Genomic DNA, 23,107 nt, shown 5'->3' with positions numbered 1-23,107 from the left:
TTATTTCGAAGCAACAATAAAACATACAATTTCCACTTAAAAACTCTTTATTCCTAAAATCAACACATATGACACTGTGTTTTTAAACAATACATGCAAAACATATATAAAAAAGATCTTTTGATTCGTCAGGTTGCGATGAGATTTCTAGTTTGTCTTACAAAAAGTACAACTTCTTCTCCAGCCACGTGCTCGGCGGCTGGTGCAGGTACTGCCCAGCCAGGGCTGCCAACTTGTGCGCGTACTGACACACGGCTGGCACCTGCACCGTACCGGACCAGTTGTAGTACATGTGCGTCTGCTTGAACGAGTACTGCTGCAGCTTGTCCGCGTCCAGCCCAACCCCGTTGTAGAGCACGTTGTACGAGGTGGGCGAGACGGTGCCCTGGCGGACATTCTGGGAAATCAGGTAGAAGTCGTTGCTGTGGGGGAGAGGCGGGGAAAGTTAGGTTAGGTCTATTTGTGATTTTGTGGGGAATCTTACCGTTCAGGAAGTGTGATCACGTCGTCTACGATGGTTCCGGGCACGGGGTTCTGCCTGCGGTTAAATAGGCGCGTGTTGATGCGCTTGCTCACGACGATGAAGCAGAACTTGGCCTCCAAGCCACAGGCTTTGTAGAGAGATTCAATCTTGTCCCTGATGGCGCCCACTTCGTACTCGTGCACGTACTGCAGATCTCCGTCGCCGACTCCGTCCCGGTACACAACGATCCGGCCGGGGAGATTGTTTTCGAACTGCTTTTGATACGCCCGCAGTGCCTTGACGACGTTCAGGGCCAGTGAGTCGGACAGTTCTGCTCCGTTAGCGTGCTGGTTCACGGTCGAGTAGAAGTTCGGGTGGTAACGGTGCTTACCGTGATACATGGCCGCTACCAACGCGCCGTACGTCTTGTTCCGGTCTTTGGTGTCACGACAGACGTCGAAGCCGAGGCACATCACCGACAACAGCGGACTCTTGACAATCCACGGGATTCCACCGAGTTTACAGTTGAGCTGGATCGCCACCTTGGTCGCGACGGACATCAGCGTGCGTGGGTTACCACCTTTCGGAGTGATTGTCTTGCACTTGATTACCTGCGTCGGTACGGCTCGATCAACACAGCACTTCTTCTTGATGGCCGCGTACCGGTCCACTTTGTCATTTGTTACAATGCACATGATCAGCTGGGGGTCCCTCTGAACCAGCTGGTTCAACGTCTCCATATAGACCACCGGGGAATCGTTATGAATCGGAACGAATTGAGGCTCCTCAACCAGGAAATGCATCTGCCGCGATGCCTGGTATAGACAGCCCAAGAAGTCGTTCACATTCTTCTGATTGTTGCCGGGAATTACGATGGCCCAGTTGGTCAGCGATACCGTCAGAAACATCGGATTGTTCCGGAATGCCATCTGCCACTCGGCCGTGTCCCCGGCTGACATTTTACTGTAAATAGTTCAAAAATTAGTCTCGCAATTCCAATAACCCACACAAACAGCGCAATACTCACTATTGCTCACTCTCGGGATGGAAGAAGATCGTTTCCGGAGGGAGGACGCGTCCCTGCACCTCCACCAGCCGTCGATCCAGTTCGGTTTTCCAGAAGCGGAAGATGTCGGCGCTATCCTTGCAGTACTGCAGCCTCTGGTTGAAAGCCTCCAGGCGGGCGATTCGACGGTCCGGGGCGAGGCGCGTGTGCTCCGCAAGGCCGCGCATTAATCTGGGGAAGGGACGGAAATCATTATCAGTACAATGTTTCGTGGATATTACGCGATTAGTAACTTACTGAAAATCACGCCTCATCTCGTCCGACAGCCCAGTGATTCGCGACAGCTCCGGAACCAGTATGATCAACTCCGGCATACCCGCCCGGATATCCCGCGCCTTCGAGCGCGAAATCAACATCGGTTGGCCCTTGTCCTTGATCGTTACGTTGTACCGATCGCGGAAATACTGCAAAAACGTAATCGGGCCATTTTTCGTCTCGAACGTGCTCTGCGGTGACATGCTGAAGTCAACATCGTTCACGACGTACGTTTTGTTGCTCCCGTACGTGGTCATTACGGTCGACCCGATGATCTCGCGCTTGTAGTTATCCTGGAAGTTGCCCCGCTGGTGCATGCACTTCTCAAACAGGTCGAAGCACGTGTCCGTACGCATTACCTTGTGGGTCAGTTCGGCACACATCAGGACATCCGTCTCGTGCTGTCGGATGCTGGTAATGTAGCCCGGGTAGAGATCAATTTTGTACTGTGCCAGGTTGACCTTCGCGTCCGGATCGAAAAAGTTGCGCCCGATTAGCTGCAGCTTGAGACCTCCCATGGCCTTGCGGTTCATCAGGTTGTACACCTGAAAGGCGGCCTCGTTCGTCCCTTCGACCACTCCAACTCTACGCAGCTTCACCGTGTAGTCGTCATTGGTCGCGTTGTACTTTGTGTTATACTGAATCTCTTCATCGCACAACTTGTTCCGCGTGAACAGCTGTGTTCCGTCAAACAAATAGCCCCCAATTTGAGGCTTCAGCGTGAACATGATCGAATTCTGGGCCTTCCTCGTTTCCACCGGCGGCGTAAAATCAACCCGGTACAAATACAACCGCTCATCCCCTTGCCGTATCACCTTGAAATAGTTCGTCTGTAGTAAAACCGGCGTCCCCAACTTCCCCTGCTTGCTCTGCGCGTCCCCAGGCTTCCGCGTAATCACAATCTCCGGCAGGTACCGATTCCCGCGCATCCCACCCCGTCCACCCGCCGCACCACCTCCCCGCTGGAACGCCCTCTCCGAAGATCTGTGCACACTCGGAGACGACTGCCTCACCAGCGCGGAAACCTCCTCAACCGGACCAGCTTCACCCCCGCCGTAAGGCGACTGTGGTCCCGGTGACCGACCGGCACCATAGTTCTGAAACTGTTGCTGGCGGTGCTGAAAGCTGCCAATCTGGCCGCGGTGCTGTTCCGAGCCCGGCCATCCTCCGCCACCTCCACTGGGCCGCCCGTTACCGTTCCGTCCACCACGTGACGCCCCTACGAAGCCACGTGCTCGAATTCGACCGCCACTGAACTCTGGCTGCTGCTGATCGTCGGACATTCTGGGGTAGGAGCGAACTGAAGGAAGTTTATGTTTTAAGTTAAGATGATCACAGAGAAGACCCTTACAAAATGAATAATTTAAACTAAAAGTACGGAAAATAGTGCAATGCTCTCACTGATGATGCTCCTCAACTTCAACTGAAGAATTTCAAGACCCAGTGCCTCTTTTTGTACCCTAAACGAGCCCAGGTAAGTTGTTTACGAAACTCATTTTCGTAGAACGCCCATTGTTTTGATCAAGCGCTAATTCAATCAACAGGCAATCCCCTAATTATTAGCACTGCCTATTCTTTAGATGTTTTCTACCTCTTCACCAAATTTCCCAGTTCCGGGAAATTCCATTCAATAAACCTGAGCATGAGAAGTTCAACTCAAAAAAAATAAACATAAAACAGGATTGTTTTTTTTACAGAGATTCAAATACCATTTTGTTAACCAAGTTGTTAACTATTATTGTATTGTTCATAAGGTTGTTCATCAGCAGGACTCCTAATGTTTCAAACCTGCTAATGAACAAACTGGAATAGTTTGTGTTTTAATTATTCGTAAATTGAGTTTACTATGACTTTTGCGTCCTTCTCAAAATATTAAACCTATCAAGCAAATTATAAAAAAAATCCATGATGATCAGAAAATTGGATGAAAATTCCAATTTTGAATACTGAATCTCTCTACATACATTCGACTCTCTGGCTGTCGATATTCTCGATTTTAATATTGCTCCATCTGTCATCTAATTTTTCAGTCCCTTCAATAGCATATCGACACAGATAGAGTCGTCTGTTTATGAAGAATTTAATAAAAGACAAACGTTTATCAAAAAAATACATTCAAATTCGTTTTCCAGAATTGCAAAACACGTTTATGCAACCCCGGGCAGACGGTAATAACCAAATTCATGCCATTTCAATAACAAATACTATTAAAATAACAGAAAGTGTCATGGAATCTTCTTGAAAAATCCATTTTTGCATAAGGGTTAAATATCAGTTTATGTTATCATAACATAATTGGTCTCACTACAAATGTTAATAAATGGCAAGAAGAGTGCTAGGCGTCATGTAACCTAAGGCACTCTCCAGGATCCCTTCGAAAGATTGGCTGCGCTAGGGTCTGATTAGATTAGATTAAATAACAGAAATTGTTATTGGTCTGATGTTGGTTGAAAGCCACAACAACTTTGGAATAGCATTTTTTGTTATGGAAGAATACCTCCTGTTATTGGGATGATCGGATTAGTTGTTAAAATGACAAAAAATGATGACAAAGATTTGATCGAAGAATAACTAAAAATGTTATTAGTCTGTTATTACAATAGCAATTCAAAAACAAAAAAATCATACCGACGAATACCAAATCTTGTTATTAACAACGTAAAATGTTATTGGCCTAGTATTTTCAAATATCAAAAAATGTCATTCCCAAGTTATTTCCGTCTGCTCGGGACCCGATACACTAAATTTTTACTTATTAAACCATATTTTTAAAAGTTCAGATATAAACAATGATCCCACATATTCGGAACATCGACAAACTCAGAAAACGTTTGTGGTAATTTGTCAATTGGATGCAAAATGCAGCTTTTCTCTTGACTCTTTTATTTAGCCCTTTCCTGCCCAAAATGTTTCGAAGATATTTTATTTTTTCCCGTGTTCAGGAGGTTATTTTGAGCAACTTTAGTTCTACGAAAAACTTTACTTCTCTTGTTTTATGTTTTTCTTGTTTCATTTTCAGTATTTATGTTTGCATTTATTTATTTTGACAAGGGACCATTCATAAACCACGTGGACACATTTTTTTAAAGCGCAGACCACCACCCCCCCCCCTTCCTCCCCCCTCTCGTGGACAATCGTCCATTCAAAAAAAACTTTTTTGTGTGGAGCGAGGACAATCGCAACCCCCTACCCCCTTCCTAAAATGTCTACGTGATTTATGGATGGCCTTCAACTGCTTCCAAAATGCTTGTCTTGTAGTTTGTTTCCATTCAAAAATCATAGACTGAGTTGCAAATGTTCAAGTGATTTTCGAATTTCGCGGCATTTTACGGTATTGATTAAATTTCATGACCATGGGAAAATTTCACAGACTACGCGGCTTCAGCGAAATCGTGAAAAAATCACTAGCCCCAAATAACTTTAATCGTATTTTTACTAGTGTTTGAAATATCTCGTCTTACAAGTTTACGCACCTGGTTTTCCAGTGTAGTCCATTGCTTTTAAATCTTATTGCAAATTAAAATTCTGGATATTTTTTAAACACGATACTACAAACGGACAAAACCAGTTAAAAATCAGGACGATTGACAACGCGCACGTTCAGAGCAAATAATGGCAACCCGCAAGGTCACTGGAATGCAGCAACACAATGAAAAAGCCAAGATCTTTGTGAGATACAAAAGCTTTGAAGAGTTCCTCCCCGCGATGACTTTCAGTATCAACTGTGAGCCTAAACCACAATTGGCGCACGAAAGCTGTGAGCACAGAATCTAGTTTTTTAAGACATTCCGTCGAATAACTACATATATAAGAGTGCTATAATATTCCACTAATTTAAATTCATAATATTTACTATCGACAGCTTTGAGTGCTTTAAAAAAGATAATTACAGCACTATTTCCCACTGAGAATTTGGCTGAGAATCGAGTCGAGGCTCGAGCCAAAATTCTCAGTGGGTTGTGGCACTAGCAACCAAAGTCTACTGAATAAAAAAGGTAGAATTCTCATTTTTTTTTTTAAAAAAAAAGGTCCTAGGTATAAGCTATTGTCTCTAGAATTGAATGATCACACTGACGGCAACATAAAGTGGGGAATCAAACATTTTCTAAAATCAACCCATTAATATCAAGAGAATTATGTAAGAAAAAGTCTAGAGTTTTTTTAAGGTCCTATAAGCTTTTGTATTTTATATGTTTATAGGACCTACTCAAATAAAACTCTAGAAGTGTTTTTTCGGAATTGCAAAAAATGTTGTACTCAACACGATTCAAAACTCGTTTTTTTTTTCGCTCTCGTCATATGTACACCCAAAGGAAATATATAGCTCATAATTTGCAACAGTGGATTTGCTACAGAAAATGTTACATTTTATAACAGTTTTTGCAGCAATCTCATAGCTCAATTTTGCCCGCATGTAAACATGTCAGCGACAGGCCTGCAAAATGTTTCCAACCCAGCGTACACATGAAGCAAACCAAAATGTCAGTTCACTGCTAGCATGTGACTGTAAGCCTACTGTGTCCGTTCAACCACTGCCGCCTGACTCGTGCCGGTCGGCTGCTGGAGAATGAGAGACGTGAAAAAATGAACTACACTCACTCAATTCGTGTCGTATGACTGACTCGTAAAATCCTCTCTAAACATTATTTTGACTATTTTTAAACAATTGGGTACTACGGCAACGGCAACTATCTCAATTTGTATGTACAACGGTAAAAAACACGATTAAAAACCATTTCTGATCACTTTTTTTCATTTTAATGCAATTTTTTTTTTGACAAGACAACATTTTTTCGATGGATCAACTATGGTCCCCTTTGAACGAGCTGTCAAGTAGGAGCTTTTCTGTCAAGAAGGACCGCGAGGTTAATTTTTCAAAATTGATTTAAAAATCCATTTTAAATACTTTGTGGTCGTACAAAGGGTCATTGTACTCAGAAAAATAAGCTCTATCGCTGTAAACAATAATATCAGCAATCTAAGCTTCATTTTAGGACCCAATTGAATGGTTCTAGACTGTGCAAAACACTTAAAACAACCATAACTTATATTCAAAATTACATTTCCACGCATAAATACCAACTTTTTGTGTAAAAACTTGTTTCCTTATGTGTGTGCGTGCAACGTCGAATGAGCGTTGGTCGACTACTGCCTCGCATTGCAGCTGCTCAGTGAGCTAGGGCACTCACGACTGAGTCGGGTTTGTTTATGTCACGGTTTTGCGGTTCAGTGAATGAATCTGAAAAAATCGTGTATGCGTCGCCGATTTTCGCGTCAGGACCCCTGACATTTTCAGCTCTGGTCAGCGATCCGCAGTTTTCACCAACACATATAATGCTGGCGCGTCCGTTTTCTGCAATAGAGTTATCTAAGCCCGATCTCACACACACTAGCACACCATTTGTTTTTGCTGGCTACCACAAATTTTAACCTAAAAATCCTTCATGTACGTACACGCAATACATGCGCACGTAGATAACTCTATACAATCAATCAGTCGTCGGTAATGTCGATAATTGTCGGTAACGGGCAAAAATGTCATACCATGCATGAGGACAGATTTCATGCAGATTCTGATATACTTTCATGCCGCCATGTATCACAATCATGCGACCGCCGGTTGGGTGATGCAATTCCGCAGTTGTGTCATTTTGCAACTATACTGCTCATGATCGCATAAATGTCCCATATGCATTTTCATCACTTTTGAGTTATTGATGCAGTTTGGTTCAAAATCGTGTGATCTTTCAGAAAAGCCATTGTACTTTGTTCTAGAAATCCGGAAAAATCCAGTTTTTTGGGACAAACTTGCCTTGCGTTTATCTCAGATTGCTGTTTTTGCATATAGGACAATTATGCGAACATGGGCATTATAGTTGTATAAAATACTATAACAGAAATGAATAAAAATAATGAAGATAGAGAATGATTTATTTTGAAACGATTTTACCAATATGTTACGCATAAATGTTTTTTGTTTTTATTTTTTATTATTGAATATTAGAGCAATTCTCTACCAAATTGGAAATGGATTTTAATGTATTTTTTGAATAGGCTCAAACTTTGTGGGGGCCTTCCCTATGACCAAATAAACTATTTTGTGTGATTGGTTCATCCATACAAGTCTCCATACAATTTTGGCTGCTGCCCATACAAAAATGGTATGTAAATATTCAAACAGCTGTAACTTTTGAGTGAATTTTCTGATCACTTTGGTGTCTTCGGCAAAGTTGTAGGTATTGTTGAAGACTTTTGAGAAAAAAATAGGTATTTTTTTTTGCGGATTTTTTAAACAACTTTTTTTTTTACTAAAACTAAATTTCCCAAAATACTTTTTTTTTATTTTCGAGATTTTTTGATATGTTTTAGGGGACAAAAATCCGCAAAGTGGCTCAAATTTCAATTGCAAATTCAATTTTGCATTGAAAAATAATGTCAAACTTGTTTTTGCATGAAACTTCGATTTTTTCCAAAAATCACTATTTTTTCAAAAATTCATAACTCGGTGGCAGATTTTTTGACCATGTTTCTCTATGGCTCAAAAGTTGCGGATTTTTGTCCCCTAAAACATATCAAAAAATCTCGAAAATCAAAAAATACGTATTTTGGGGAAATTGAGTTTTAGTAAAAAAAAAGTTGATTAAAAAATCTGCAATTTTTTTTCCGTGTACCTATTTTTTTCCCCAAAAGTCCTCAACAATACCTACAACTTTGCCGAAGACACCAGAATTGATCAGAAAAATTCACTCGAAAGTTACAGCTGTTTGAATATTTACATACAATTTTTGTATGGACAGCAGCCAAAATTGTATGGAGACTTGTATGGGTGAACCAATGAAGCAAACTAGCTTATTTGGCCCCCACAAATTTTAAGTCAAATAAAAAAATACAAAAAATAAAAATGGTCGAAATCGGCCGATTTCGTAGAGAGTTGCTCATTAGTTTTTTTTTTAGTAAAAATCTGAATTAAAGTTGCTGAATTACGAAATTCCACGAATAAAAAAAAGAGGACACTATCAGAGAACCTCTTAGTTCGATTAAGCCTTGGTGCTACGTCAAAGCGGATTCTCTTCAGTATGGAACGATATCCATTCTGTAAATAAAATGGAAGTTTGAACAATATTATGAATAATACAATCAAACCCTCGATTCTATTTCCATAACGGATCAATCCACACCCCTTGACAAAACGAGTACTATAACGTTTCTTATAATACTCCCCTTGTAAGGCCCAAGGAAAACCGTCTTTGCTGCACCAATCACAAGTAGTACAGCTTCTTCTCGAGCATATTGTGCGGCGCTTGGTGCAAATACTGCCCGGCCAGAAAGGCCAGCTTGTGGGCGTACTGGCACACGGCCGGAACCCCCACCGAACCGGACCAGTTGTAGTACAGGTGGGTCTGCTTGAAGGTGTACAGCTGCAGCTGGTCCGCGTTCAGGCCGGACTCGTCACGCAAGATGTTGTACGATGTGGGGGAGACCGTGCCTTGGCGGACGCTCTGCGACACCAGGAAGAAGTCGTTCCTGAAAGAGTTTGAAGATTAGTTGGAGAGTTTGAGTTTGAAGATGTTTTTCGCTGGGGCTACCTTTCCGGCAGGGTAATGATATCGTCCACGATGGTTCCGGGGATGGGATTTTGCTTCTGGTGGAACAGTCGAGTGTGGATGCGCTTGCTCACGACGAAGAATGTCAACTTGGATGCGGCCTGGTCTTTGTACGCCATGTTCAGCTTCTCCTTGATGGCCCCGACTTCGTGCTCGTACACGTACTTCAGTTGACCCTCGCCAACTCCGTCCCGGTAGATGATGATCCGCTGGGGCAGCGCTCCACCAAAGTCATTGCTGTACGAGTGCAGAGCCTTGATGACGTTCTGAGCCATAAAGTTTGAAAGCTCCTCACCGCTGGAGTGGTGATTCACGGTCGAGAAGAACTTGGGATGTTTCTGACCTGCTCCGTACATCGAGGCCACCATCGCACCGTAAGACTTTGACTTGTCGCGGGTGTCGTGACAAACATCGAACCCAATGACCATGACCGACGTCAGCGGGTTTCTCAACACCCACGGAATGCCGCCTAGCTTGCAGTTCATCTGGATCGCGACCTTTGTGGCCACCGACATCAACGTTCGCACGTTGCCACCCTTCGGGGTAATCGTCCGTGCCTTGATGACCTGCGTCGGAATCGCTCGCTCAACGCAAGTCTTCTTCTTGATCGCCGCGTAACGATCGGCCTTATCGTTGCTGACCACGCAGAAGATCATCTGCGGATCTTGCTGAACCAAGCGATTCAAACAATCGACATACACCGCCGGGGAATCGTTCTGGATGACCTCAAACTGAGGTTTACTAATTTCGAACCGCATTCCCCTGGCGACATCGTGAATACAGTTCATGAACGAACCAACCAGGTTCTGATCCCCGGCGGAAACCACCACGAACCAGTTCCTTAGCGGTACGGACATGTACATCGGATTGTTGCGGAACGCCATCTGCCAGTCGGCTTGCGGGCCGGCCAGTACTTTGCTAAAAGTGAACGATTGTTAGCTAATGCATTGCAATTCACTGGAGCGATTCTCTGGATTTGTTTTTTTTATTGATATGGATGAAACTTTTGCGCTTGTTCTTCGTGGTCAATAGTCACTTGACTATCACAAATTCCGTTCAATTGGCCCTTGACTGCGGTCAAATGATTGCTGTCACCACGCTTACCCCCACAAGCTAGAATAGGTAAAGACAGAAAGAGAAAGCATGTGCCGTCGTGTCGCCCGGATGTTATGATGTCGCCATTCTTTTGTGTCAACTTCGTGTGTATCCACCGATTGAGTCAACTATGATGCGATAGCTGACTTCCAAGCTCTGCCAAAATCAACAATTTCTATCAGTGACCGATCCCTTTTCAAGCCCTGCTGGGAGCATCGCAAAGCGCTAGGAATAGATCATATAAAGATACAGGAGTATCGAAAGGAAGCGAACGTGCCAACAAAATTTCATCCAAATACCAACAATCTAAGAACCCCTCCAAAACCCAGAGAATCGCTCATCCCAGTCGGTGTTCGCTTCTTACTTGGTCTCATTTGCGTTGAACAGAATCTCCTCCTCGGCCAACACCCGTCCCGGTACCTCAACCAGCCTGCGATCCAACTCAGTCTGCCAAAACCGGAACACGTCGGCACTTTCCTCGCAACTTTGCAGCCGCTGGTTGAACGTTTCCAGCCGCTGAATGCGCTTGTCCGGCGTGAGACGGGTGTAATCCGCCAGGGTTCGCATTAAACTAAAAACATACACTGTTAAGTAGGGTTTCAGGTTCTGTACAAGGTGAGGGTGGCTTACTTGAAATTTCTACGCATTTCATCGGTGATTCCGGTTGCCCGAACCAGTTCAGGAATCAGGTAGATGAGTTCTGGTTTTCCAGCACGAATATCGCGTAGTTTCGCACGGGATACCAACATGGGTTGACGGGGGTCACGAATGATTATGTTGTAACGTTCTTTGTAGTATTGCAAAAAGGTGATCTTTCCATTGCTGGTCTCGAACGAGCTTTCCGGAGTGGTGTTGAACTCGACGTCGTTGATCGTGTAGGTGTTGTTTTTGCCGTAGGTGGCCATCACGACCGTTCCCAGTACCATGCGCTTGTAGTTGTCCCTCCAGTTGGCGCCCTGGTTCAGGCAGGTCTTGAACATCATGTAGCACGTGTCCGTACGCATAACACGATGGGTAAGTTCTGCACACATCAGCACATCCTGCTCGTGCTGTCGGATGCTGGTCACATAACCCGGGTACAAATCGATTCCGTACTGCTGAATGGATATCTTGGCCTGACCGTCAAAATAGTTCCTCCCAATCAGAGTCAACTTCAGCCCGTTCATCGCTCTACGATTGATCAAGTTAAAGATCATGAACGCCATCTCCGTCGTTCCGTCAATGGTGCCAACCTTACGCAACTTTATAATGTAACTCTGACCCGAAATAGGATCCTTCGTTGGATACTCGACCTCGTCGCTGCGAAGTCTGTGTCTCGTAAAAAGCTGCGTTCCATCAAACAAATACCCCCCAATAACCGGCTTCAAGTTGAACACAAGCGCACTCATCAACCTCGAACTCTCCACCACCGGATTAAAATCCACCCGGTACTGAAAGATACTCTCGTTGTCCTTCCGTCCAACTCTGAAGTAGTTCGTCTGCAGCAGAATCTGCTTGCCCTTCGTGCCATGCTTGGAGACAGTACTGTTTACCGGTCTCGTACGGAGGACATCCGGAACGAAACGGTTCCCACGCATAGCTCCACGACCTCCGGCAGCGCCTGCCTCCGCTGGACCGCCGCCACCCCTCTGCTGCTGGGGACGACTCGTCGAAGGTTCCTGCCGATGCTGCTGTACCGGAGCATGCTCAGCTTGGTAGTGACCTTGCCCTTGACCCTGACCACCGCGACCCGCTCCGGCAAAGCCCCGGGCGCGACCGCGGCCACGATTTCCTCGCTGCTGTCGATCAGCCATGGTGATGCGTTAAGTTAACTGAAAGCATGAGTTGGTTCTCAGGGTCTTTCCACATGTGAAATCTTAGTTAGTTCTGTGAATAGAGTTTGCTCGTACGACTTACCTTGCCAATTGGTTTATTCTATGTTTAGCACAAATTCTATGATTGACTGAGACAGGTTTTAGGAAAACTTGCTAATCCATTTACGTGACGCCAGTGACTTGATTTTTTCTTCAAGGATATAAATAAATTGGCTTAACTATAAATATTTTGACAAAATTCCTTCCACAAACTTTATGATAGTACATACTTTACACTTCGTGATTCTTTTGCCTTCCTCACTTTACTGAAGAAAGGCTATAACATCACTCGGAAATGCACTTTTTAATTAGACCTCCTAGACCTACCTTCATTTGTACATATCGACTTAGAATCACCAGCTGAGCAAATGTCTGTGTGTTTGGCTGTATGTAGACATGTGTACCAAATCAATGTCATTGAAATATCTCGTCACAGGCTCAACCGATTTTGGCTGGAATGGTTTTAATCGATCCGTCTTATCGTCCCCTAATTTGCTATTTAAATTCATGCAGTTTTATCATGTATTTAAAAAAATATGTTAAAAAGCTGTAATTTTGAGTTTTTGACCCAGAAGGAGGGTAACCGTGTAAATTAGAGCAACACATGTCTCATGGTGAGAAACATTGGAAAGTGATAAACATTGAATAAAGAAGATAATTTGCGAAAAAATTGTGCACTGTATTCCGACGGGGAATTGAACCCCGTTCTATCTCATACCGTGAGAATAGAACGGGGTTCAATTCCCCGGCGGAATGCAGTGCACAATTTTTTCGCAAATTATCTTCTTTATTCAATGTTTATCACTTTCCAATGTTTCTCACCATGAGACATGTGTTGTTCTAATCTAATTAAAAAAACTGTGTCATATTAACCCTCTACAACCTAACCCCACCTTTAGACGGGCTTCGATCTAAAAAGTCGCCAAAAATCAATTTTCCAACCGATTTTTGATCTTTAAAAAGCATTGGAAAGAAGAACTTTTAAAATTTTAGAAAATTTCAGGGTTGGAATTTTAACTTGTTTTATGTGTCTTTGGCAATATTTTTAAACATGTTATTTTTTAGGGGTCAACTTTGGCTGTGTTTTTTACTAAAATTTCCTTTATTTTCAGTAAAAACAAGTATGCAGTAATTTTTGTAGTGCCCCAGACTATGCCTCTACGCTTTTTTACAATTTAAATTTACAGCAGAAAATGTGAAAACCATGCAAAAAATTGAAAAAGTTTAACAGTCACACGTGAAAAAAATAGATAGGCAAAATGTAATTATATTAGGTGGTAGAATAGGACAAATACTACCAAAAACAAACATAAACTAAACAAGATAAATGCAAATTAAAATACTAAAAATAAAACAAGAAAAACATAAAACAAGAGAAGTAAACTTTTTCGTAAAACTAAAGTTGCTCAAAATGACTTCCTAAACACGGGAAAAATAAATATTTTGGGCAGTAGAGGGTTAAATTAAAATTATGGTAAAAAGGGTGGTTTTTTCATAAAACCCTCACATGTTATATATTTTTAAAAAAGTTTTGAAATGACCTTGCTTGTGGATTAAAGAATTTTCAAGATCTGACTTACCTATCTAAAATAACAAGCAGTTTAAAAATGGCCTGAATTTACATAACCTCAAATGATCGCCACGAAAAAACCGTGTAGAGGGATGCAATTTTCCTCAAAGGCGGTGTCTGTATAGTCTTGACAAAAAGTCTGTAGGTAGTCTATTTTTTACTCATCACTTATTTTTATTAGGACCTCTTAGATGCTGCGATGACGTTAGGGGAGATCCATAAACAATGTGGACACTTTATTGGGGTTGGAATTACTCTATAAATGAGAGGAAGGCACCAATCACCTAAAGGTGGATTAAGTATTTTTATTTAAACTCCATTATCCCGGTACGAGAATCGAACTCACAACCTCTGGATTGGAAACCCAGCACGCCGCTAGTCGAAACCCATCCCCTACCCGTCAGTAATCCCAGTGAGCATATTTACTCTTTTAAGGGATCTGACTTTGCCGAGCCAGACAGAAATCGAACCCATCACCTTCCGCTTCAAGGCGAAACCCGTAACCTCACGGCCAAAGAAGCTCGGCCTCGGTTCGGCTTTTTGGTGACGGTTTACCTATTCTTTGTCATGTTATGAAAGTCATATTTTTAGTTGATAATAATTATTATTGTCAACATGAACGACAACGATTGTATCATTAGATTTTATAAATTACGAGAACATTTTAAGAAAAATTCGATACAGAGTAATTTTCTACGTTTTCACAAATCAGCTGTTCTTTATATTTTTTAATTAGATGAAAATTTATTCCTATGTCCCACCTTTTTTTTTTACTTTGTAATACTAAAATAGAATTCCATCTTCATCGAAATGGTATATCTATATTTTTTGTAAGTCGAAGTTGTTGTCAATCAAAATTTGGAAAATGACTTCATATTTCTTTTTTGACAAAGTGCACTTGTTCCAAATTAGAGGCAATTTAAAAATACTTTCCCCCCTACAATTTTTTTTCTAAAAACAAAGAGAATTTTCTTTAGTTTTTGACTATGTTTATCGGACTGTTGGTTTCTGAGATAAAGCCTCTTAACTTAAAGCAAAAATTTGATGGAAAATCTATCCTTATTTTGTCGCTTATGTGCTATCTTGTGGTTAAGAATGAGCTATTGATGACGTTTTATTTAACTCATCCAACACTACAAGATGCTTCAAACCGATTTTGGATTTTTTCCCGTTTCCGGGTTATCGTAATACACATGTGATATGGACCAATTGCTCATCTTGTGTCACGCCATAATAGTAGTTTATGCAACAAGTTGCAAAAAGAGGATTTTTTCAGCACGAGTCGTACATTTATCCAACGAGGTACACCGAGTTCTTACCTTACGGTTGAACAATGTTTGACAAATAAATTGAAATTCTATCACCCCGATTTACAGTATTTGAAAAATGTGTTTTTGATCTTGGGATAACTCTGGATCAACCTAACCACAAAAACAAATATTTTCCATGAAATTATGGTTTTATTAGTATTAAAATAAACCAAGATCAATTTGCACAATTTGGATTCTTTTAGTCAATGAAATCATAATATCACGGCTTCTTCTAGACCTTTAGCAACTTCTAAAATCGTAACAAAACGATTGAAAAAAGCTGGACAGATCGATTCCTGATTAAACTCGAAGACAATAAATAACAAAACGTCCAACGCATCTTCCAAGACCCACTTGGCAGCATGTGTCCTAAAATATAAACCACTTGAAATTTCTCCAGAAATTTTACAAAATCATAAAAACGATCATTTTTAGTTATTTGCCTCTCTCCAGCGATTCTTACATAAGTCTTTTACATAATAGCAAAACAAATACTAACATAAGGCAAATGCATGGAAAAGAATCCATGGCCGGCAAAATGTGTCCCGTTTCATTCTATAAGTGCCTTATGTTTCAAACGTCGTAAAGCAAACATAAAATAAAAATTGAAGGTCTCAGCACAAAGGGTCCCGGCTAGGCTAGGTGTCCCAACTCAGACGGGACCCAGCAAGTGACTTATGGCTCTGGGCTCTGGCAGAAGTGATGTTTGTGTAGGGTGTAAAAACGATGACGACGGTTTCAAGTTTATTCTGTTCTGCTGAACGTGACAGAAATTATCACTACTTTGTACTTGATGCGCCAATCGTGTGCGTTTCAAGTTTGACAAAATGTAAGTGGAGTTCTTGGTTTTATCTGTTTTCTCAACGATCAATTTTTGATCTTCAAAAATCATTTAAAAGGACTTTGCAAAATATAATGGGTGGCATAACTGAACGCTGTTTTGTAAGCCTTTGTGTATTAATTTACTGTGTGTATTAATCCAGGTTGTCTAATGTTTGACGCCGTTAAAGAATGGTACCTTCACGACATGTTGCGGGATTAATCGAAATATGTCGTTCTTTTTCGCCTCCTCGACAATTTCAGAATGTGGAAAACAGTCTTTCGAACAAGTTATGAAAAGAATGCATTCTTCAATATTGGCTCGAAAAATAAGGGGGCAAGATTTTTTTCAGAACACTTAAAAGTTTTAAATAAGAGTTGCAACCAATTAAAAAACATTTTTGCAATTCCGTCGTGAAACTACTTACTTTTCCTGTCATTCTTGAACGACGAAATAGCCTACTTTTCTGTACCAAAAATAACAGAATCGAATAGCAACACTTTTCAAAATAAATGCTGAAAAGTTCTACTTTTCAGCACTCAAATGGGATTTGTTCTGAAACCGGGAATTTCCAATGTTGAAAAAATTACCAAGTTTTGCTCTGATAATTCAAATTTGGTTATGAAAAAAGATGCACACAAACCTAGCAATCGATAAGTATTTTATTAAATTTAATTTTGCTTTCGGCATATATCAGCGTTTATTTGTTTATATATTTATATTTATTTATTTATATATTTGGGTTACAAGGGAAAATTATAAATTTAGTTAACTGATCCGCAAAATGCCTAGTGCTTTAGATATTTTCTATGTTACCTAATAATTTTTTCAAAAGACTTGCAGAGCACAAATCTGTACACTTTGCCGATATGACCCCATCGTAGGGTATATGGCCCTATTTTGGACCTACTATGCAAAGCGTCAACATATTTCGCATTGTTCTCAGGAACGGTCTAACTAAATTGGCTCGTTTCAGGATTGTTGTGTGCCTTAATTTATGCTTAACAAAGTGTACTATTGAAATTTGGAAATAATTTAACCATTTCATTGAAATAAGCATTTCAAGTAAAACATTTTTTGGATGCTTTTTGGACTCATTGAATGTATTTTGGAGACATCGCTGAACCTATTTTGGGCCTACACTCTGATTGGTTGAAATTTGGACAACTCGAATTGCGGCGTGCTGCGGCAACACGCACACTTACAGAAACTCGGTTTGATAAACCAAAGGGCCTATCCACGATTATAATTTGGAAAATATTTATTTCAGAAATTAAATAATTATGATAAAACAATGGATTTGAATTTGAAAACGTGTTTTAATTAACGTCATGATTCGAATTCCCGGACGCTTCGAAACCCGGACATCTCATATTGTTTAATCAATTATTTGGATATAAGTTCGCATTATCGCATTGTTTACGCATTATCGCATTGTTTTACTGAAAATGCCTTTAAATTAGGAGATTTTTTTAAATTATGTTTCAAAAACAAATAATATTTAATAAGACTTATTATTCACAAACTTATTTTACCTTTTCCTAGTACAAGATTGTCTGAAGAATCCGAAAATGCATTCCGTTTTATGATTCAAAATTATGTTCATTGAGAAAATCATGACACTTTGAGAAGATTAAAATAATGCTATTTATCAACATTTTATTAATTATAGTTAACTAACTTTTTAAACCTTTAAAAATCTCATGAAAAGTTCTTCATGAGGTACGTTGAGCACTTCTCTACCACGGTCAGTATGATTCCATACCATTCCGTACGTATTTAATTTGTGCTCTTCATTTTGCGGAAAAATCTCAAAGCTATCAAAGTCACTCAGATTTACGGTAATCAGATATGTCTCAAATCATAAAATTCATCAAGTTAACATCGCACCACATTTGCTATTTTTTTTCGATGATTTTTATTTTTCTAGCTGGTTCAATTGTGTTTCTAACATGATTGACACGGTAATTTTTTTTCCATATGAATATTTTTCTGATTAGTTTGCAATACGTCGTAACAGCCATCACGATCTCCGACACTTATTTGATTTTTTTTCTCTGAATCAAACCAAATTTTGTTTGTTTTCCAGTAAAGAGCATTTAAAAGACGTGCAGATGACAATTCAAAGCATTTTTTATTTATAATTCGTAAATTGATCGAGAACTGATCGAAAAATTGATTTGTTTATAACTAGCGCTTAGGATCTTTTTAAAACTAACTCAAGATTTTTTAAATTTAATTCATACGACTTTTTCAAAAACCACTCGTAAGCAATGTTGACAGCTCCTGTCACGGTGACAGCTGACGATTAAATGAACTAGACCCTTTAGGTTTTTCAATCGTTTCCCCTTCAATTCCAACAGGGTAGCCAGTTTGCATTTTTTGAAGCAACAATTAAAAATATATGCAGCTAAATTGGTGATAATGATGTTACGACAAAAATAAATCAACATCAGTTTAAATTTTGGGATACTTTGCAATCGGTCCTAACAATCATCTAAATCTCTATCATCAATTTGCAATTTTATCGTTTAAAAAACATATTTTCGTTGTTTCTGTTAATCATTTGCTTTTTAAAACTTAGATTTCTTTCAAATAATTACAGGAAAGAAATTCAACTCAAAATATTAAATTAAAAATTATCAATTAATTTCAATGAAATATCGAAATAAATTGATAAACTAAACTGGCAACACCTTGTTATACATGTGTTGGTGATAGCCTTGAACCGACGGCAAAGTAGGTCCAAAAACTGATCCAACGCGACTGATTTGAAAAAATATTTTGTCGTGAGCCAAATCTGATAAGCAACGAGGCTGGAATTTTTGGACCTAATCTATGTGCTAGGAAAATGGTATGAAATACGAATGGCATTGGAAAAAGTGGCTGAAAAAACGGAAATAATCAAAAATGTTAACATTTTTGCAAGAGGTAAGCTACAAAACGATCCTGCTTACACTTTCTGTTGGTTGGATTCAGTGTATTCGTACTTTAAAAGCCTGAACTACCTCGATTAATAAAAATAGGTCCAAAATAGGTACTAGGTCCAAAATAGGGTCATATACCCTATTAAAAACTGTTAAGTCATTAAAAATAAAAAACTGTGTCGTATTTACAGCTTACAATTTTAACTTTGCAATCATAGTGCTTATGACTTGAACATTTAAAACATACACAATGTAAACCGTGATTTGCTGATTCAAATCTGTATGTTTTATTTTTATTTTTTTTTCTTGAAAATTTCTGAAGTATACAAAATGTAAGGATTAAGGAGCTTTTAAGGATAGTATTGATCTGAGTCTTTTCACAAAAATGTGTGTTAATCCAAATTTACATAGGTTTTCACTGCCTTTAAATAGCCTTTGGTTCATTTATTGAATAAATATGTTTTGAAAGGAATATGAAAAAACAATTATGGAGTTTTTTTAAAGGACAACTAAATTTTTTTGAAAATTATACTTTTAATATCAAACTGAAAGTTCTATAAAGATATTAAAATAGCAAAAGCTTTGGCCAAATCAAAAAAGCATTTTAATCTAAAAAGTTATTATTGTAACCATTTAAAATCCGGCCTGATAAAAATTCGCGAAGAAGGTCGAAAATCCGTAGGTAAAGAAAAATCCGTATAGTTAGTAGCCTTTTTTATAAGAGACTTACTTATAAAAAAATATGTTTCATTTAAAATCCAAAGCACAACAATGAACAAAAAAACAATTTTAAATTTTTCTTAAGCATTCAAAAAAATGCTGCCCTTGTTTAGATTGAAGTTTTGATTATCACCAATTGGGTCCTAAAATGAAGCTTAGATTGCTGATATTATTGTTTACAGCGATAAAGCTTATTTTTCTGAGTACAATGACCCTTTGTACAACCACAAAGAGTTTTAAATGGATTTTTAAATCAATTTTGAAAAATTAACGTCGCGGTCCTTCTTGACAGAAAAGCTCCTACTTGACAGCTCGTTCCAAGGGGACCATAGTTGATCCATCGAAAAAATGTTGTCTTGTACCCAATTAATAGTATTGAGCTAATTCTATGATTTAAGCATGACACGCATAACCAATATAATGGAAATATGGATGTTTTTACTGTTTCAAAAATATCCCGGGATCCCGGGAATTCCCGGGATTCCAAAAATATTTTTCTCGTTTCCCGGGAATTTCAAAACCCGGGAAAATTGGACGCCCTAAAAAAAGGTTATCAGACCATTCATAAAACATTACTAAGCATGAGTTTTATTGGTATCAGAGTGTGAAGTCATTATTTTGTGAAAAACAAATACTCCTGGAGAGAAAAAAAAGTTTGTTTACATCGTAAGAAAAAAGTGTTCCGAATTTGTGGTTTTCCTTCAAAAAAAATGATAAAAAAATTAAAAGTTTGCATTTGTTCGATACAGCATTCGTAAGATCGCAAAAAAGCTTTCACATGAAGGTAAAAGCGAATAATTAAGTTCAATTATCGATTTTCTATGATTTTTTGAACATTGGCCGATCTGTAAACTGTTCCGAATATGAGGGATAACTGTACTAAACATCGAATATTTTCCAAAATTCAAAAGATGTTTAAATCAACCCAACCATGCGAAAAATGATTTTAAACGCAGGGGGATCAATTTCAATGAAATGAAATGAAATTTTTAATTTTTTTGAAAAAATATTATTTTTGCCCCCCTGCTTTTTCGGGCCAAATTTGAAAAAAAAAACTTTAAATAATATTTGTACCAGCCTTAAACATAATTTGAATATGTGTAAGTGGAATTACAATGTGTATAATGCATTTTACAATACTTCATTATTGAGGTGTTGAAACCATGGCTTGTAATTTTGATGTATTTTCTTTACTTCGGATGTCAAATAGCTTTATGAAGCAGAAGTTGGTTTAGAGATATCTGATATCCACAAACAGAAATTGCGTCGTGCTTTATGCTTTACACAAATGTATTTGTCCACAGGGTGTTCGTTCTCTTAATATAAACACTTATCCATCAGTGCGAGCATAACTCATACATATTTTTGCTAACAGAGTGCACTACCAGCTTAAGACCGCCATTTCATTTATGTTTGAATAGTGTCACTTTGACCCCCCAAGGCTTGAGGCAAGTCTTAATTTTTTGCACTGTTCACTGAAATGTTATGTATTTGCACAAACTAAAAAAAAATAACAAAATATTCACTGTACCTTAGCGATGCACAGCGCTGCGTTGATATTCTTAAGCTCAAGAACAACCGCACACAAAAATATTGCCAATTTTGCACAAATCACAACAAACTTGTCGCGACTCTAGAATTGCCGTCGCACTATACTACTCGCCTCAATGAGACCGACTGAGCCGGTCATAACAAAACATACAACTGCGAAGCAATTTGGTTAAAGAAAACAAACACATCGAAACTTGTGTGTGAAGAGGAACACAAATACTATGTTCCACAATCCACGAAAGTATTTGTGATGCACAAGATGGACACCGATGACGAAAACTTGCGATTAAAAAATGTATGGACATTTGATTAAATTTTGATGGTTTGGCCTCGATTATTTGTTGCGTAATTTAATTCAATGTAAATTCACATGGCCAAATTCTACATTGTAGCTATTCCATTGCACATCCACAACTGGGTGAATCACTCTTGACTTATCATCACAGTTCAAAACAATTAGCAAGTTTTCCTAGTCTCTGTCGGCTTCAAGTACGAGCAAACACGTATTCTAGCGAGTAAACCAGCAATACTTTACATTACCTCAGTGTAATTTTACAGTGCTTCCTGTATTGTCACAGAAATGTCTCCGATCACTGCCCTGGAGCACATGCAAAGTCCAAATGACGGGGTTCTTCAAGAGGAACACCATAAAACGCGAGCCATAAGCGTGACACTTTCTCTGTGTATTGAAGTTTTTAGTAGAAGTCACTAATATTGCGTCTTATGCGCGTGCAATACCATCAGACTAAGTTGCTTATCTCAGCGGGTTTCAACTTCTGCATTTCATCGAGATAGCGAAAGCTACTAGGTACATGAACCAATCCGAAAAACTCGGTTTCACAAATGGACACCCGTGCAACCAAACCAGTCTCTCACTTCATTTCTTCTCTTTTTTCATGAATGACGGTATAGCATGCAACAGGCTACAAGAGGATTGTAAACAAGCGCTTGATTGTGTTGAATGAAAATATCGTCTGCGATGGTGTGCGTTTGATCGCGTCCATGTGTTTACATCGCAGACACATCATCGAACTTCAAGCCGCGGACCTTGCAGCCAAAATCTACAATGAAGAACAGATTTTATGAATGGTTCATCAAAAGTCATTCCGTCAATTTTTACACTGGAATTACTGTGAAACTTTCCGCAGTGTATTTCTTTCTTGAGCAACCATGCGACTCCATCAGGTCATTGATTTTAAATTGAAAGATGCATGGCATACCAAACTAGTTAAGTTTGAAAAACGCAACCTTCCCTGTAGGTACTGGAAAGACCTCCCAACAATATCCATGCTCCGTCGCCGGTTCCAGACCCTTTTTTTCTTCGACAGTTTTACGATTTGTTGGCAATTTGATACAATTCGGTAGAAAGCGCAGACGCCAGCGGACCATATGAAGTTGACGACGAGCGAGGATGACTGGAAGCAATTATAGTTTTGATTTAGTCGTCGAAATGGAAACTGAACTGTCGAGTGGGTGCGAGGAACAAAGTGTCCCGTTGTGGTTGGGACAATGCATGTTATTGTATATTCCTCTATGGCCCAGCATAACAGCAACATTCATGAGTTCTATAAGCCATTCAAAAACTTCTATGTGACTTGAATAAATAAACACGACGTTTTTCTTTAAACTGCTTTAAAAAATGTTAGTCGCGGAATACGTATTTCCACGATTACTAAACTAATATGTTTAAGCTTTTACCCAGGGTTGCGAAAGAGCGAGCGAGCCAGAATCCGTGCTCGCTCATTCATGAGTCAGGGGCGCCGACTAGTCCAAAATGTTGGGGGGGCACGGTTCTTTTCCGAAATCGATAGGTCAGAGTGGCGATTAGATGTTAAAGTTTTTTGTATATCACGAATTTTAATAATTTTATTAC

General features: G+C 39.6%; 2 protein-coding genes across 3 annotated transcripts; both read right to left on the bottom strand.

Annotated features, from left to right (window-relative positions):
• Window positions 1-29: 29 nt before the first annotated feature.
• LOC120414874 (protein aubergine-like) lies at window positions 30-21,366 on the bottom strand. 2 transcript variants are annotated; one of them, XM_039576197.2, is made up of 5 exons: window positions 21,215-21,366; window positions 1,767-3,084; window positions 1,491-1,700; window positions 485-1,426; window positions 30-422 (listed from the first exon to the last, which is right to left on the bottom strand). In XM_039576197.2, the coding sequence occupies exons 2-5, from the start codon at window positions 3,065-3,067 to the stop codon at window positions 158-160; spliced, it is 2,718 nt and encodes a 905-aa protein (XP_039432131.1). In that variant the 5' UTR covers window positions 3,068-3,084; window positions 21,215-21,366; the 3' UTR covers window positions 30-157. The 2 variants fall into 2 exon arrangements, with proteins under 2 accessions (XP_039432131.1, XP_039432130.1); XM_039576196.2 differs by lacking the exon at window positions 21,215-21,366 and adding an exon at window positions 5,258-5,503.
• On the bottom strand, window positions 7,695-22,080 carry LOC120414875 (protein aubergine-like). Its single transcript, XM_039576198.2, has 5 exons — window positions 21,775-22,080; window positions 11,114-12,294; window positions 10,848-11,054; window positions 9,371-10,306; window positions 7,695-9,308 (listed from the first exon to the last, which is right to left on the bottom strand). Exons 2-5 carry the CDS (start codon window positions 12,274-12,276, stop codon window positions 9,044-9,046), a joined length of 2,571 nt encoding a protein of 856 aa, XP_039432132.1. The 5' UTR covers window positions 12,277-12,294; window positions 21,775-22,080; the 3' UTR covers window positions 7,695-9,043.
• Between the last annotated feature and the right edge of the window lie 1,027 nt (window positions 22,081-23,107).

This window comes from Culex pipiens, chromosome 2 (genome assembly GCF_016801865.2).
Source record: "Culex pipiens pallens isolate TS chromosome 2, TS_CPP_V2, whole genome shotgun sequence".
Lineage (NCBI taxonomy): Eukaryota > Metazoa > Arthropoda > Insecta > Diptera > Culicidae > Culex > Culex pipiens.
Note: the sequence above shows the minus strand (reverse complement) of the source record. Positions and strands in the feature narration are given on the sequence as shown.

Coding starts and splice junctions, on each gene's coding strand:
- LOC120414874 (XM_039576196.2), bottom strand. CDS start 5,279: ATGGACTACACTGGAAAACCAG. Junction 1,701..1,766: donor GAGATGAGGCGTGATTTTCA/GTAAGTTACTAA, acceptor TCCCTTCCCCAG/ATTAATGCGCGGCCTTGCGG. Junction 1,427..1,490: donor CATCCCGAGAGTGAGCAATA/GTGAGTATTGCG, acceptor AACTATTTACAG/TAAAATGTCAGCCGGGGACA.
- LOC120414875 (XM_039576198.2), bottom strand. CDS start 12,276: ATGGCTGATCGACAGCAGCGAGGAAATCGTGGCCGCGGTCGCGCCCGG. Junction 11,055..11,113: donor GAAATGCGTAGAAATTTCAA/GTAAGCCACCCT, acceptor GTATGTTTTTAG/TTTAATGCGAACCCTGGCGG. Junction 9,309..9,370: donor ATCATTACCCTGCCGGAAAG/GTAGCCCCAGCG, acceptor AAACTCTTTCAG/GAACGACTTCTTCCTGGTGT.